The 12956-nt window shown below is 47.7% G+C and overlaps 1 protein-coding gene across 1 annotated transcript; it reads right to left on the bottom strand.

Annotated features, from left to right (window-relative positions):
• Nucleotides 1-1449: 1449 nt before the first annotated feature.
• MRPL35 (mitochondrial ribosomal protein L35) lies at nucleotides 1450-10899 on the bottom strand. The gene is made up of 4 exons (XM_069101065.1): nucleotides 10767-10899; nucleotides 8502-8691; nucleotides 5592-5736; nucleotides 1450-2435 (listed from the first exon to the last, which is right to left on the bottom strand). The coding sequence occupies exons 1-4, from the start codon at nucleotides 10801-10803 to the stop codon at nucleotides 2247-2249; spliced, it is 561 nt and encodes a 186-aa protein (XP_068957166.1). The 5' UTR covers nucleotides 10804-10899; the 3' UTR covers nucleotides 1450-2246.
• Nucleotides 10900-12956: the final 2057 nt, after the last annotated feature.

The following is a 12956-nucleotide window of genomic DNA, read 5'->3' on the forward strand; positions in this document are numbered from 1 at the left end:
AGTGAATGTTTTATAAAGCGTAACTGATAATTATTCATTATTCAATTAATCAGATCCACTCAGTTAGCCAACAGGGGAATTTTATTGCTGGAAACTTAATTCCTCCCAATGAAAATGAAACCCAGGCAGGTGAAATCTTACCCAGCAGCTATTTCCTTGGAGTACACAACTGGCAGAGTGAGCTAGGGAGCTGGGTCAAGTTTTTATAATCCCACCAAACATCTGACACTCGGTGTGTGAGGGGAAGTTGGGAGCTTGAAAAGGGGTCTTCTCTAGTGGTGGGAGGGGACAGAGCAGGGGAAGAAGGTCGGGCACTAATGGGCAAAGGTGAAGGGCCTGCACTGAAAACATACCCCATGACTGGTAATTGCAGGGAGAGTGGGAGGCAACCCATCTTCCCACTGGTTGGTCCATATTCCGATAGCTTGTCATGCTTGCACTCCCCTTTGGGACCACTGCTCTAGATAACAGTGGTTTTTATCGGCAATTTTCTGCCTCGATTTTTTCCTGAATCAAATGGAAAATAAAGGTACTCTCAAAATCTTTGTTATCAATCTTCCATTCTTCTGGGTTTGAAACAGTAATGACACTGGAATGTTCTTCCTCTTCCTGGACTAGTCCTGACTGCCTCCTCAGCAGGAGAGGGTGGTTGGAGACAAGAAAATACAGCAGAGAAAACATATGGGAAATTGCAGCCTGGTGGTTATGCAGAAGTGGGATGAATTCAAAGTGTTTAAGAAATCCATCCATCCGGCCCAACCGCCATGCCTCAAATCTTGACTTGTCCAGTTTAAAGCATCTGATCTATCTTCATTATTCAATGACATGCCCATGCTCAACCTTCTGGATGGGGAAGAGGGGAAGCCAAAACTACCCTCCACTTTTACTGAGTAACCCTTAGTTTGAAAGACTTGTCTGTCCCAGTCTAACCTTCCATAGAGTTTCAGTCTGGTCCATGTGGTCTTGGTTCTCACCTCCCCCTTTTAGCATGGGCGGGTGACTCCTCTGGGACCTTGCCACTCAGCTCTGTTCCTGTGTGATGAGATCCCTCCCCACCTCCTGCCATTACCAGCAACATTTTTTAAAGGGCTCCCCAAACAAGATCTCTGCACAGCTCCTTCCCACCAATCTTGCAAAGCACATTCCCAAGTCAGCAAGTGTGTGTTGAAGGTCTGCTAGGTACCTGCCCCAAACCTGCTGTGACTATGTGTCACTCCTTCACACTCACCCTAATGTACACTATATCACTGGGAAAATGAGAAAGGCATTCTAATGAATATGAGAATGAGAAAATGAAGATGGATGAAGGGCTTTAAACTCAGAATGCTCTTTTTCTTAAAAATGTATTCCAACCTCTAAATGGTAATGGAGAAAGCTATTCAAACAGCTGTTTCTTTCACACTTTCCTACCTCCATAACTCTGTCCAATGAAGACAGACAAAAAGCTAGTAAAACGGAGCAAAGTTAATATTGTTTATTCAAAATTACAGAGTTTTTGTGCCCCAGATGGAACTCCAAAGAATTCCCCAGCTCATCAGATGCCCTGTTGGTCTTTAATGAGAAGATCTTAAAATTCAGCTTCTATAATCCAAGTGTTGACCCTCCCTCTTGTTCTGAATTAACAAAACCACATTTATAGTGATACCTTAGTTTCTTGATCTGGAAAAAAATAAAGAATACCACATGCTCTTTTAAGCCCTGTCTTTCCAGGCTTCCTACACATCATTCCACATGAGCTCTACATCACAGCCAAACTGGCCTTCTTCCTGTTCCGTGCCCAACATTCCATCTCCTCTCTCTGTGCCTTTGCCCGGGCTGTGCCCTAGGTCTAGAATGTTCTCCTTCCTCTCTTAGAGAATGCTTAGCTTCCTTCAGAGTTCAGCTCAGAGGATGCCTCCTACAGGAAGCCTATCTATATATTTTGTCCTTCATTTCCTGGGCACGTGTTGCTGCCCCTCATGAGCACCTAGCCCAGGGAAGGCAGAGCCTTTTCATCCAGTCTTTGGACCCTCAGTGCTTGGTACTTAGCAGACCCTTGATAAATGACTGCTGAAGAAAAGAAAAGACATAATGATGTGGTGTTAACAAGAACAAGACGGTGACTGTACGTATGTATTTAACACAGATCACATTCTGCTAAAGTTCCCATATAATGAATACACAGTCATTGGTTATTTGTCTGATTTATTCTGGCATTCTGCATTGCTGCCCTTACTCATCTCTGTAAGGAGGGCCGTGGCTCAGGGCTACACTCTGAGGTTGGTGCGATCGTGGTACTTCTGGAAGGGGTCATCCATGTACCAGTTCCGCCTCTTCCAGAAGGACGTGGTCATCTTGTCGAGCAGTTTGCTCTGAGTCTTGTTGCAGAACACCTGTTCCCGAAGACGCTTTTTCCGTGCAGGCTTCTTCTTCCACAGCCTCTTCTTATAACCGGCCTGTTGAGACAAGACAAAGGCGTTTAAATGGACTCCCAATGATCCACGACTCCATGCTCACAAAGCCACTTCCAAATGGCAAAGGCAGTGACTGGAGAAGTGATGGGAAGACCCAGCCTGCCATCACCCAGCTCGTCTTCCCTCTGGGCTCTCCTGTCTGGGGCTTTGTTCTTTATTTCCCATCTGATAACTCTTAACTTTTTAGGACCACACACAACACCAAAACATACGACTGACTGACAATAATCAGAGAATGGTCAGGGAATGAGGACGGCTCCCATATAAGCTCCCTACCCAGCACCAAGTAGCACAGCGAGTCAGTCTGTGACGACCCAGCGGATGCTCAGGAATCCTGAAGTATCATCGCGTCCCTGCCTGTGACCTACACATGCCACGGGGGTGAATCAGAGAGGGAACAATGAATGGAGACCTTGGGCTAACAGAATGCCGACTATGGTAGAGTCCTGCATGTGACACTCCCTCAACTCCCCTGCATTCTCCTATTCCAAGCTTTTTGGAGGTGAATGCTACTTAGAAGAACATCCTCTCTCGATCTGCCTTGAAAGGGGAGTGACTTTCCGGCACAGTGCCCAAGCTCCTTTAGGGCAGCTGCTGTTTTCTGTATTTCCAGGTTGCGTACAGGACCTGGCACACAGAAGGATCTTAACAAATGTTTGTTGAAGTGAAAAAACCAAACCCAACACACAATTTTTTGAGACATGTCTAATACTAGGAAATGCTACTGGCTTGGCTGGGTTACAAGCCAGGGTCAGAGGGTGAGGGAATAGAGCCAGAAGGCCAGGAAACAAACAACAGGGCGGTGACATGAGGGAGAGCTGCCAGGCCTGGGCACAAGGGGTGTATCAAGTGGGTGCTGCCTGCGTGGCCCCCAAGAAGTTCTGCTTCTTCTCTGCGGTTTTCCAACAACTGGGGAGCTCCCTCCCTGTTGGCCAAAGTGATCTTTATGGGAAAATGTAGCTTAACTTCCAAGTGGTAAAAGGGAATCAAAACTGAAATTTCAAAGTGGCTTCACCAAATTCTTACTGTTCTATCAGCTGCTCTAGTGTGTGAAGAGCAAGGATACAGATCCAAAGATACTTTGGCCAAAACTGGTGACCACAAGGGTCAATGCTTCCCTTCCCCATGCTAAATGCAAAAGGCCACACACGACATCCACCTCGAAGCTAACTAAGAACAAGTGCTCGTTGGGCCATGATGGAAGGGGCGTTGGCAACCATCAACCCAAAGAGGGGATCATGTGACCACTTCAAAAGAATTATCCTGGGACTCAACATTGCCCGACAAGCTGTGGAATCCACATGCTGAAGCCCAGGCTCAGGAGGGAAGGCTGATAAACCTCTCTGACGTTACCACCCCAAACCTGGAAGTTCTCTCCCAATCCAATCAGACAAGTGCATTCGATATCCTTGAGGGGCCCTGTGTTGGGCAATGGCACTGGCCTCAAAGAGGGTGGCTGATGCCCTCAAACCTTGCCTGATGCTGAGTCAATGTCTGGGTTCTAAGAACTTTTATACTAAATAAATGAGGAAAATAAGTGGGCCAAGGCTTGTGTCAGTTCATATAAGCCTTTGTACCTGAGGAACCTGACAGGAGGTACATAAATTGCATATTCTGACTGCAGCACTCAGAAAAGTTTGGCACTTACATGAATCAACCCTATGGCAAATCTTTTGTAAAGAATCTTGCAGCACTAAGGGGAATCGGCTTTCTAATCTCCTTCCTAAATCTGGACTTTTATACAAAGAAATGGTTTCTTAAAGTCACTAACTATAAAAGCAGAGGTCAGCAAAGGGAACAACAAGTTAAACAGTAATTACTGAGTTCACATTTACACACTGCTCTGCAGTTTCCATTCATTCCCAAAAATGTGTGTTAAGAACTTATACACGCTCCCACTGGGGGTACAAAGACAAGAACAAAAGGGGCTGCTCAAGGGGCTTCTCGTGGAAGGACACAACATACATATGTAGACATGCAGGATCATCACAAGACAATCAAATCAACCAACCAATAGTGGGGGGAGGGGGGGCCGGCGGGGGGAGCCCTGCAGGAGGGATGGGAGCAGGGGGTGTCCTTCAGGGGAGAAGGGAGGAAGAAGAACCACAGTCCAGATACAGGGACAAGAAATGGGGTGCTGGGGGAGGAGAGGAGGCTGCATTATGGCAGTGTAGAAGCTGATGGGTCTCCTCTCTCACTCAGGCACGCCTAGGCAGGGCCTGGGCCCTCTCACATCAGCAGGGAAGCTGTAACTGACTGCACCTTCTGGCCGGGGCTGGTCGGCCCCTTCTTGGGCCACAGGGCAGCCAACGCCCTGCTCCAGGGCTCAGCATGTGCTCAAGGCCAGCACAGGTCACATGGCCCTGCAGCCTCGGCCTCCCCAGCAGGCAGCTGGGGTTTCAGGTAGAACCACAGCCAAAAAGGATGTTCCTATGGACTCGTCACTTTGCTCATCTTGTACTTCAAAAGAAGGTCTGAAAAAGCTCAGCTGTGACAATGACCTAGATGGACAGAGGGTGTGTGTGTGTGTGTGTGTGTGTCTGTGTGTGTGTATGTGTTTCTGTGTGTGTGTGTGCTCTGCGCACACACAAGCCCTGCCCATCTGATATGTGGTATGATGTGCTATGGCCACATCAAACTGGCCTCTGAGGGACCCCGTGGGCAGAGCCCCGGTAAGCCTGCCACCCTTCCATAGGCCCAGCTGGCTCTGGGGACCAAAGGTTCAGTCACAGCCACAGGGCGGGCTGCTAGAGGAGCTCCGTGCACTTGTGCCTAAACACTGCACCAGCCAGTAAAGTCCCAGGAAGACAGGGACTAAACCTTCTCTAAAACGCCTGTATGCAGTGACTGGAACTGTGCTTTACACACAGGCAACATGCATTAAATACATCTGGAAGGACGGCCAGACTCAAGAGGAATGAGTGCTCGGTCTCTCCATTAACACTGTCAGCACAAAGAGCCCTGGCTTGGGTCTGAGGCCCTGGGTTCAAGTCTCACCTCTGTGGAATGTGAGGCAGGTGGCCGCCACTTCCTCATCTGTACAGTGAGTGGACGGGGCCTGGCAGCCTCCTCCGTTCTTAGCAGCCTCAGGCGCGGCCTGAGCACGCTGCTCTACGCAGGCACGAGGGGGGCACTCACCTTCTTCCTCACCCAAAGACCACAGTGCAGGCGCAGGAACCTGAAGAGCACGGCTTTCACAGACTTCCGTTTTCCTTTTCTTAGACTACAGTATGTTAAGGTTCTGACGGGCAGTCGTAGGACGGCTGGGAGCAAAGGGGTGACACTACAAGATTAAAGAAAACCAACACCTTCAACTGCACCAGCATTTCAAACGACAAGATGAGCAAGTGCTTTATGTGACACAAGAGTGAACTTCTGGCCCTGCTGCACGGTGACCTGTGGGCCCAGAGGAGCCGTCTCAAGTGCCCAAATCCCGCGATCCACAACGTGTACCGTCCAAAGCAAGGGGGGATGATGAGAATGGACGGACCAACCCATCTCTTCTGTTGTTCCAGTCATAATGACCACATGTCCTGGATCAACAGGCAAGTGGTTCTCACCATTCCCAGCTGGGATCACAAACGTGGCTATAACAAGGGCCTCACTCTCCAGACACCTGGGGGGCACGCTCTCTGCAAAAGCACTGATGCAGCTCCGTTTCTGACTTGCCTTAATAACTGCAGTCTTCAAAAGGTAAAGGGTCTGATTCTGATCAGGAAGGTAGAAACAGCCACATAAATCAAAATGACAGGAACCTTTCGAGGAAATAGTCACTCCATCCTGAGAGTACATGACAGAAGAGGAAAACTGGGAATAACATGTATGCTAGATTTTGAGCATACATCTCACAGGGTTCAGAAAAAAAGTTAGGTAGAACTGAAAGCCTGACTAAGAAAGCTGGAAAGTTCTTAAAAATGGAATTCTTAGGTACAAACAATTTCAATGAGGAAGAAAGAACTCTCCAAAGAGAGCAAGGCTGCTGTTCAGCAAATTCACCAACCAACTTACTAATTTTTTGTGAAAGACTTACAGAAGACAGAAACGACGATAGGCAATGGAAGATGAGCTGCAAAGAACGATGAAGACAAAGGGGATTTTTTGAAGCTCTGTTTGGGGTGGGAGGATGGTCCAAAATGGAACGGCATCACCGTCCGGGTAGGACTGCTCAACGTCTTTTGCTTCTGGTTTTTCTTTACTAAGGAAAATGATCTTTAGGTTATTTAGATTTAGAAGGAAAGAACAAAAAGAATTAACAAGGCCTTGAAACCAAGTTAAGTGAGAGATTTTTGAGCTCCTTGTCCATGATGTCTGAAAACCTGTGCAGAGCTAGAGAGGTTCTGAGGTCTAGAGCCGGGCCAATCCTGCACTGATTTTTAATAAAAGGAACCAAGTGGAGCCTTCATCCTATAGACCAGTGACCCTGATTTAGATTCCTGGCAAAATTCTAGACTGTATTATGAAGCAGTGAGCATCTAATTTAGAAAGAAAAGCAATGATCACTCAGAATCAGCATGGCTTCAAAGACACACCGTCTCAGATGGGCCATGCGTGATGCCTTCTGGCATCAAAAGAAATGAACTGGTTAAAAAAAACAACCAATAAACAATGTGCCAGACTGACCTCACTTTCTTCTTTGACAAGGCTATTAGACTGGAACAAGGAAATGCTTTGGCAAAGGAAACTTGATTTTTTTCAAGGATTCTTGTGAATAAGATGGAGACAATCTGGGATGGACAGTGTAGGCAAGTGGAGTTGGAAGTGGTTGGATCCAGGCGGGATGGAATGACTGGATGACGACAGCTGACAGATGATGGAATGACTACCCGAGCAGCCGTTAATGGACTGATGTCCACTTGAGGCAGCTCTCCAGCAGAATGCCCTGGGATCTGCCCTGGGCCCTCTAGGGCTCTGTATTTTTTATTAATGCCTTGGTTGAAAGCATAACAAAGCAAAGAGGGTGATAGGTAACCCGCATGAAAGTCAGGTTCCAAAAAGATCTTGACAGGCTGGAACAGGAGACCACATCTAAAAGAGGCGATCCAACAGGGCTCACAAAATGAGCTGCTGCCCAGGGGTGGGAGAAGTGTGAATGAAACGCAGCTCCTGTGAGCAGAGTAAGGCTCAGCAAGAGACCACACAGGCCAGGCATGGGGGGCAGCTCCTCTATCTCTGCCTTTCTACCCTCAGCACCCTGGACAGTGCCTGGTATACAGCAGGCACTTAATGCATGCTTGCTAATGACTTCCCTTGTGGCAGCCTCAGCTGATTGGACTGTCTTGGTGGCCCTGCCCTTAGGTAGGGGCTCCCCCTTCTGGGCAACAATGACAGACTGGATCGTGTCTGAAGGAGGGTGATCAGAGAGGGCTGGTCAGTGTACCCAGAACATTAGTTACAGAAGCTGGGGGTGTTTAGCCCAGAGAAGAGAGAGCTTAATGAAGGGAGGGTGTGAGAGCTGTCTTCAAGTGTTTAAAGGGCTTACGTGCAAGGGGATGAGCCTTGCTCTGCTCAGCCCCAGAGGGCAGTACTAGGAACAATGGGAAGAAAAGACAAGAGAGGCAGATTATGGCTTGATGGCCAGAAAAATGTCCTAAAAACCAGAGCTGTGTAAAAGGAGACAAGCTTGTTTAGGAGGGCAGTGGGATCCCCATCACTGAGACTTTCCCCAGAGGTTAAATAAGCCACTGTCAGGGATGTTGGACAAGAGACTCTATCATGATTTTGTGAAGTGTCAAACATCCATGAGCTGGCCTCGTCAACCGTCCACTTTTAGCACCAGTGTTGAAGGGAAGACAACATGTGTCACAACCGCCTGCACTCTCCACAACACGTGCCCCAGCCCTGGAAGGGGCATCTTGCTCTGTGACTGACATCTCCCTGTTTCCATATGCTATGCTAAGAAAAGGCCTAAAATAACACAATGCAGGTAATAATAGAGAAAATCATTATCTGTCCCCCCATTACTTTTTTAAATTATTTTTTCTTTTAAAATTTTACTTATCTGATTTAGTTATTGCTTAACTAACTGATATTTCCTGAAATAGACTGTACCTGCTAAGGATTGCTGAAGGGTGTCCACACGCAAGACTTCTAACAGGTGGAACTAGTTTGGCAGCAGGAGAAACAAGTGGTGTTTGAAAATGGCTAAGCCGCCGTGCAGACAGCGTGGAAATCAGACGCACGGAGTTGGAGCAATTTTGGAGGGCCGATGAAACCAAAATATTGAGCGGTCGAATGATCCCTGTGAACAGAGACAGACAGAGAGGTGATCCTCAAGATAATACTGTGCAAAGTATTTACGTTAAACTGTGGCTCAAAATTGCCAAGTGCTACAAGAAAGTGGGAAGCAGCCAAAGAGCCATCATACTAAAGTTTACTGAGTTCTTACTATGGTTATTTAGCAGAGTGGAGAATACAGGAAATATATGATGCATGGTCACTAACCTTAAGCAGCCTACAACATAACTTGGAGAATTAATGCAACATTCCCCAATAGATAAGGGGTCCAAGGACATAAACAGGCAGTTTTCTTTCTTTCTTTTTTTATTTTTTTGCAGACAATTGCAATTAAGTGGCTTGCCCAGGGTCCCAACACTAGTAAGTGTCTGAGGCCAAATTTGAACTCGGGTCCTCCTGACTCCAGGGCCAGTGTGCCATCCACATACACCGCAGTAAGGAAACACACTGCTTCACAGGATGGCTCAGTGCCCTCTTGAAAAGATCCAGCTGTAGACAACTTTGTCTTTACTGAGGGGAGCGATAGCTACCTGCCCCTTGAACTGAGAAGTTTTCAAAGAAAAAATGAAACTACCAACAACCATGTGACAGAACACCCCAAAGGGCGAAATAAGAAAAATACGGACTCAAAGCTCAGGCTATCCCACTTACCTGGTTACCAAGCCTAGAAATGGCCATGGGTGGAGAGGCCGGTGACCAAGGACACCAGAGCACTGCTGATGGAACTGTGTGACTCAGTCTGGAAAACCATTTGGAATGGCCCCCCAAGGCCCTGGCCAAACCCAGCATACCAGCACTGCCATGGTGGACACCTGTACCAGGGAGCCCGAGGATGGAGGCCAGGGTAATCACACAAGCTGCCATGCTGGAGCACTTGAAAGCTGGCAAAGCCTGCACAGGTATGGCCTCATCTCACCCGCACTGCGACCCTGGGAGGGAGGTGCTGTCGCTCCACACATTTGTGCTTGCAAAGAACGGGGAGCAAAGAGTCCCCATAGCCTGGGGACTTAGGGACATCCCACACTACAGAGTATCGAAGAGATGATGAATATAAAGAATTGGGAGAAACTTAGAAGACCAAGGACAATTCACACGACTGAAAGGTATTCCTCTCCAAGCAGTATAGAGGCCACGTCAGAGGATGGGTGCAAATGTGTGGAATAAGTTATCTGTCCTGGGACGTGGCCAGTGGTCTGGTTCATTCTGCTGAATTATTCTCCCCATTAACCAAAAAGCATTTATCATGAACTTGTGTGCCAGATACAAAAGTTACAAAGTGGGGGCGGTTAGGTGACCCAGTGAATAGAGCACAGGCTCTGGAGTCAGGAGGACCTGAGTTCAAATCCCACCTCAGACACTTAACACTTACTAACCGTGTGACCTTGGGCAAGTCACTTAACCCCAATTGCCCTGCCTTCCCCCCTCCAAAAAAGCAAAAAAAAGGTAACAAAAAAGTGAAACTGTCCCTCCCCTCAAGAGGCTTACATTCTATTCGGGGAAACCAAATGGTCACGTATAACTACGCACAAAGTGAGCGCCAGGGGGTGGGGTGTGAAGGGAGCTAAGGGCTCTAGAAGGTGCAGTGACGTGTTCCAGGCACCGGGGATGGGACGGTCTACTCGAGGCTGCTCCCACCCGAGCCCTCTGGGCCCTCTGCCTCCAGGCCCTGCACACGATAAGCTCTTTCGTGGTTGCGTGACACTTCCTGTCTCCCTGGCCTCAGTTTCTCCATCTGTAAAACGAGGGTGTCTAATTACCCTTCCAATCTTTCTGGGCAGGTGCAGGATTCATACAGAAAACATAATCACGCTTCCTCCTCCCCATCCCGCCCCCTTTAAAAACGTGGGGGGGGGGAAGAGGGAGGAGACGGAGCCGGCACAAACTGCGCATGCGGAGGAGGGGTGGAGGACGCGGTCCGCTCCGCAAAGGTGCGGGGCGATGAAACGGGGGCCTCCGGTCCTGGGGAAGCGGGGTGACTCTGGGGGGGCCCAGCCCGGCCTGCTCGCCCCCACCGCACCCGCGGGGCCCGACACATCCTGCAAGGTGCTCCCACCCCGGAGCCCGGGGCTTCTCACTGACCTGCAGCGGCCCGTGCCGCCAAAGTGGACGCCGCCATCTTCCCGCTGCGCCTACGGAGGCTACTCAGGACCAAAATACCGAGGGGGTGGGGAGAAGGCAAGGGAGGAGAGGGAGCGGGGGTGGAGCCTGTGCTACCGGAAGGGAGAAGGAGGGAGCAGGGGAGGGGAGAAGGGAGTGAAGGACAGTAAAGGAGAGGGTGAGAGGGGAAAGGAGCAGAGAAGAGAGAGGAGGGGGGAAAGCCAGGAGAGGGAAACATAGGCTGGAGACCAGGAATGGCCCTTGGAGGCAGTGCAGCCCTGCCCCCGCCTTTTGCAGCTGAGGAAACTGACACGGGCTGGAGATTTCCCAGTTTCAGGACCTCACTTAGTGTCCAGACACCAGCTTCCAACTCAGGATGTCTGACTCCTGAGACCTTGGGTTCTTCCTACGCCCTATGAACGTAAACGGTCCAAAGCTCCATCTATCCTTCCAACTTCTTTTATTAAATTTGCCTCTGGAAATATCTTGTGATAATTACTGGTCTTTACACGGCTCTTTAAGGGCAGCCAATGTACAGAAATACACGATCTCACTTGACTTTAAGCTCGGGGCTATCATTAACCCAATTTATTGATTATGAACCTGAGGCCCAGAGAGAAGGAGCGGGTCACTCCAGGTGACACAGTTGGTACTTTTCTGAGGTAGGGTACCAACTAGGGTCTTCCCGACCCCAGGTCCAGCACTTTGTCCACTAGGTCATACTGTCTTATTTGTCCTAAAGCATCAGTGTTCTAGAAGCTCCTGGGCTAAGGGAAGAAGGAGCATAAGATGCAAAGTCTGAACTATCACCTAATAAACATCCAGAGAGAGTTGGTCAATTTTTTGCATCACAGTTTTAGGTAAACTGCCGTCTTGCCAGGCCTTCTGAGAGAACGACAAGACCATTGGGAATTAAGGAAGATTGTTCACTTGGTGAACTTGATGGGTTTGAAGCTGTATCAAGAATTAGGCAGAGAGCCAAATAGGCATCGTCAGGAATTATGGAGGGGGATATACTGGCAGTGGGGTGTGAAAATTCATCTTGCCCTACGGGAAAGTAAGGGGGAAGGGGGGAAGGGAGGTATAGGAGGTGACAGAAGAGAGGGCAGACTGGCGGAAGGGGTAATCAGTATACTTGCGATCTTGTGATGGGGGTAGGGGAGAGATGGGGAGAAAATTTGGAACTCAAAATCTCGTGGAAATGAATATTAAAAACTAAAAATAAAACAAAGAAAAAAGAATTATGGAGGGGCAAATGTAATGGGACCAGGTTGTTACAAGCTAAATTAGGTATAAAAGACTGAGGTATCCTTTCTTAGGCAGAACAGCCATGCATTTCTATTCCTCACTTCCACTGTGCTCCAGATCCAATTGATGACAAATTTTGTTGATTCTGTCTCTACTTCTCTCACATCCATCCCCTCTTCTCCACTCATGCAGCTCACCACATTCTCAACGTTTGCCTAATCTAATTCAATAGACTCCTAAATGGCCTTTCTTTTTCCATCTCTTCTCTTTCCTCTTTTACCAAGCAATTGACTCTTTTTCCATGATTTTCTTGCATTAGCCTCATTTCTTTCCCCAATTTTTCCTCTAACTCTCTTATTTGATTTTTTGCTCTTTTTAAAAAATGTTTTATTTTAGAAAATACTAGAACTTAAACACATAATAAGAAAAGAAAAAGAAACTATAAACTTAAATATAAAAGAAGAAAAGATTATATATTGCAATAACTTACCATTTTAAGAAAGTCTAGGGGTGGCTAGGTGGCATAGTGAATAGAGCACCAGCCCTGGCGTCAGGAGGACCTGAGTTCAAATCCAACCTCAGACACTTGACACACTTACTAGCTGGATGACTTTGGGCAAGTCACAACCCCAATTGCCCTACAAAAAGCAAAAAAAAAAAATAAGTCTATATATTAAATACTGTGTGATATGTTGAAAGCTGTCCTTTTCTTTACTTCCTTGTAGGTTTTCCTTTGTTCTCTGTTGAAGACTTTTTACTTTGATTTTTTCCCCCTTCCTCCCTCCTACCTGCCACCCCAAGTCTACAATTGAGCATGGATATATTTATATATAGGTATTGATATGTACATACATGTAAATATATCCACACATACATACATTAACATATACTTTCCCTAAGAGATTCTACCCCCACTCTTGTTTT

This window comes from Petaurus breviceps, unplaced genomic scaffold (genome assembly GCF_028583685.1).
Source record: "Petaurus breviceps papuanus isolate PSGF00001 unplaced genomic scaffold, PetGlider_PUasm1.0 446, whole genome shotgun sequence".
NCBI lineage: Eukaryota > Metazoa > Chordata > Mammalia > Diprotodontia > Petauridae > Petaurus > Petaurus breviceps.

Coding starts and splice junctions, on each gene's coding strand:
- MRPL35 (XM_069101065.1), bottom strand. CDS start 10,803: ATGGCGGCGTCCACTTTGGCGGCACGGGCCGCTGCAG. Junction 8,692..10,766: donor GGCGGCACGGGCCGCTGCAG/GTCAGTGAGAAG, acceptor CTCTGTTCACAG/GGATCATTCGACCGCTCAAT. Junction 2,436..5,591: donor GTCTTTGGGTGAGGAAGAAG/GTGAGTGCCCCC, acceptor TTGTCTCAACAG/GCCGGTTATAAGAAGAGGCT.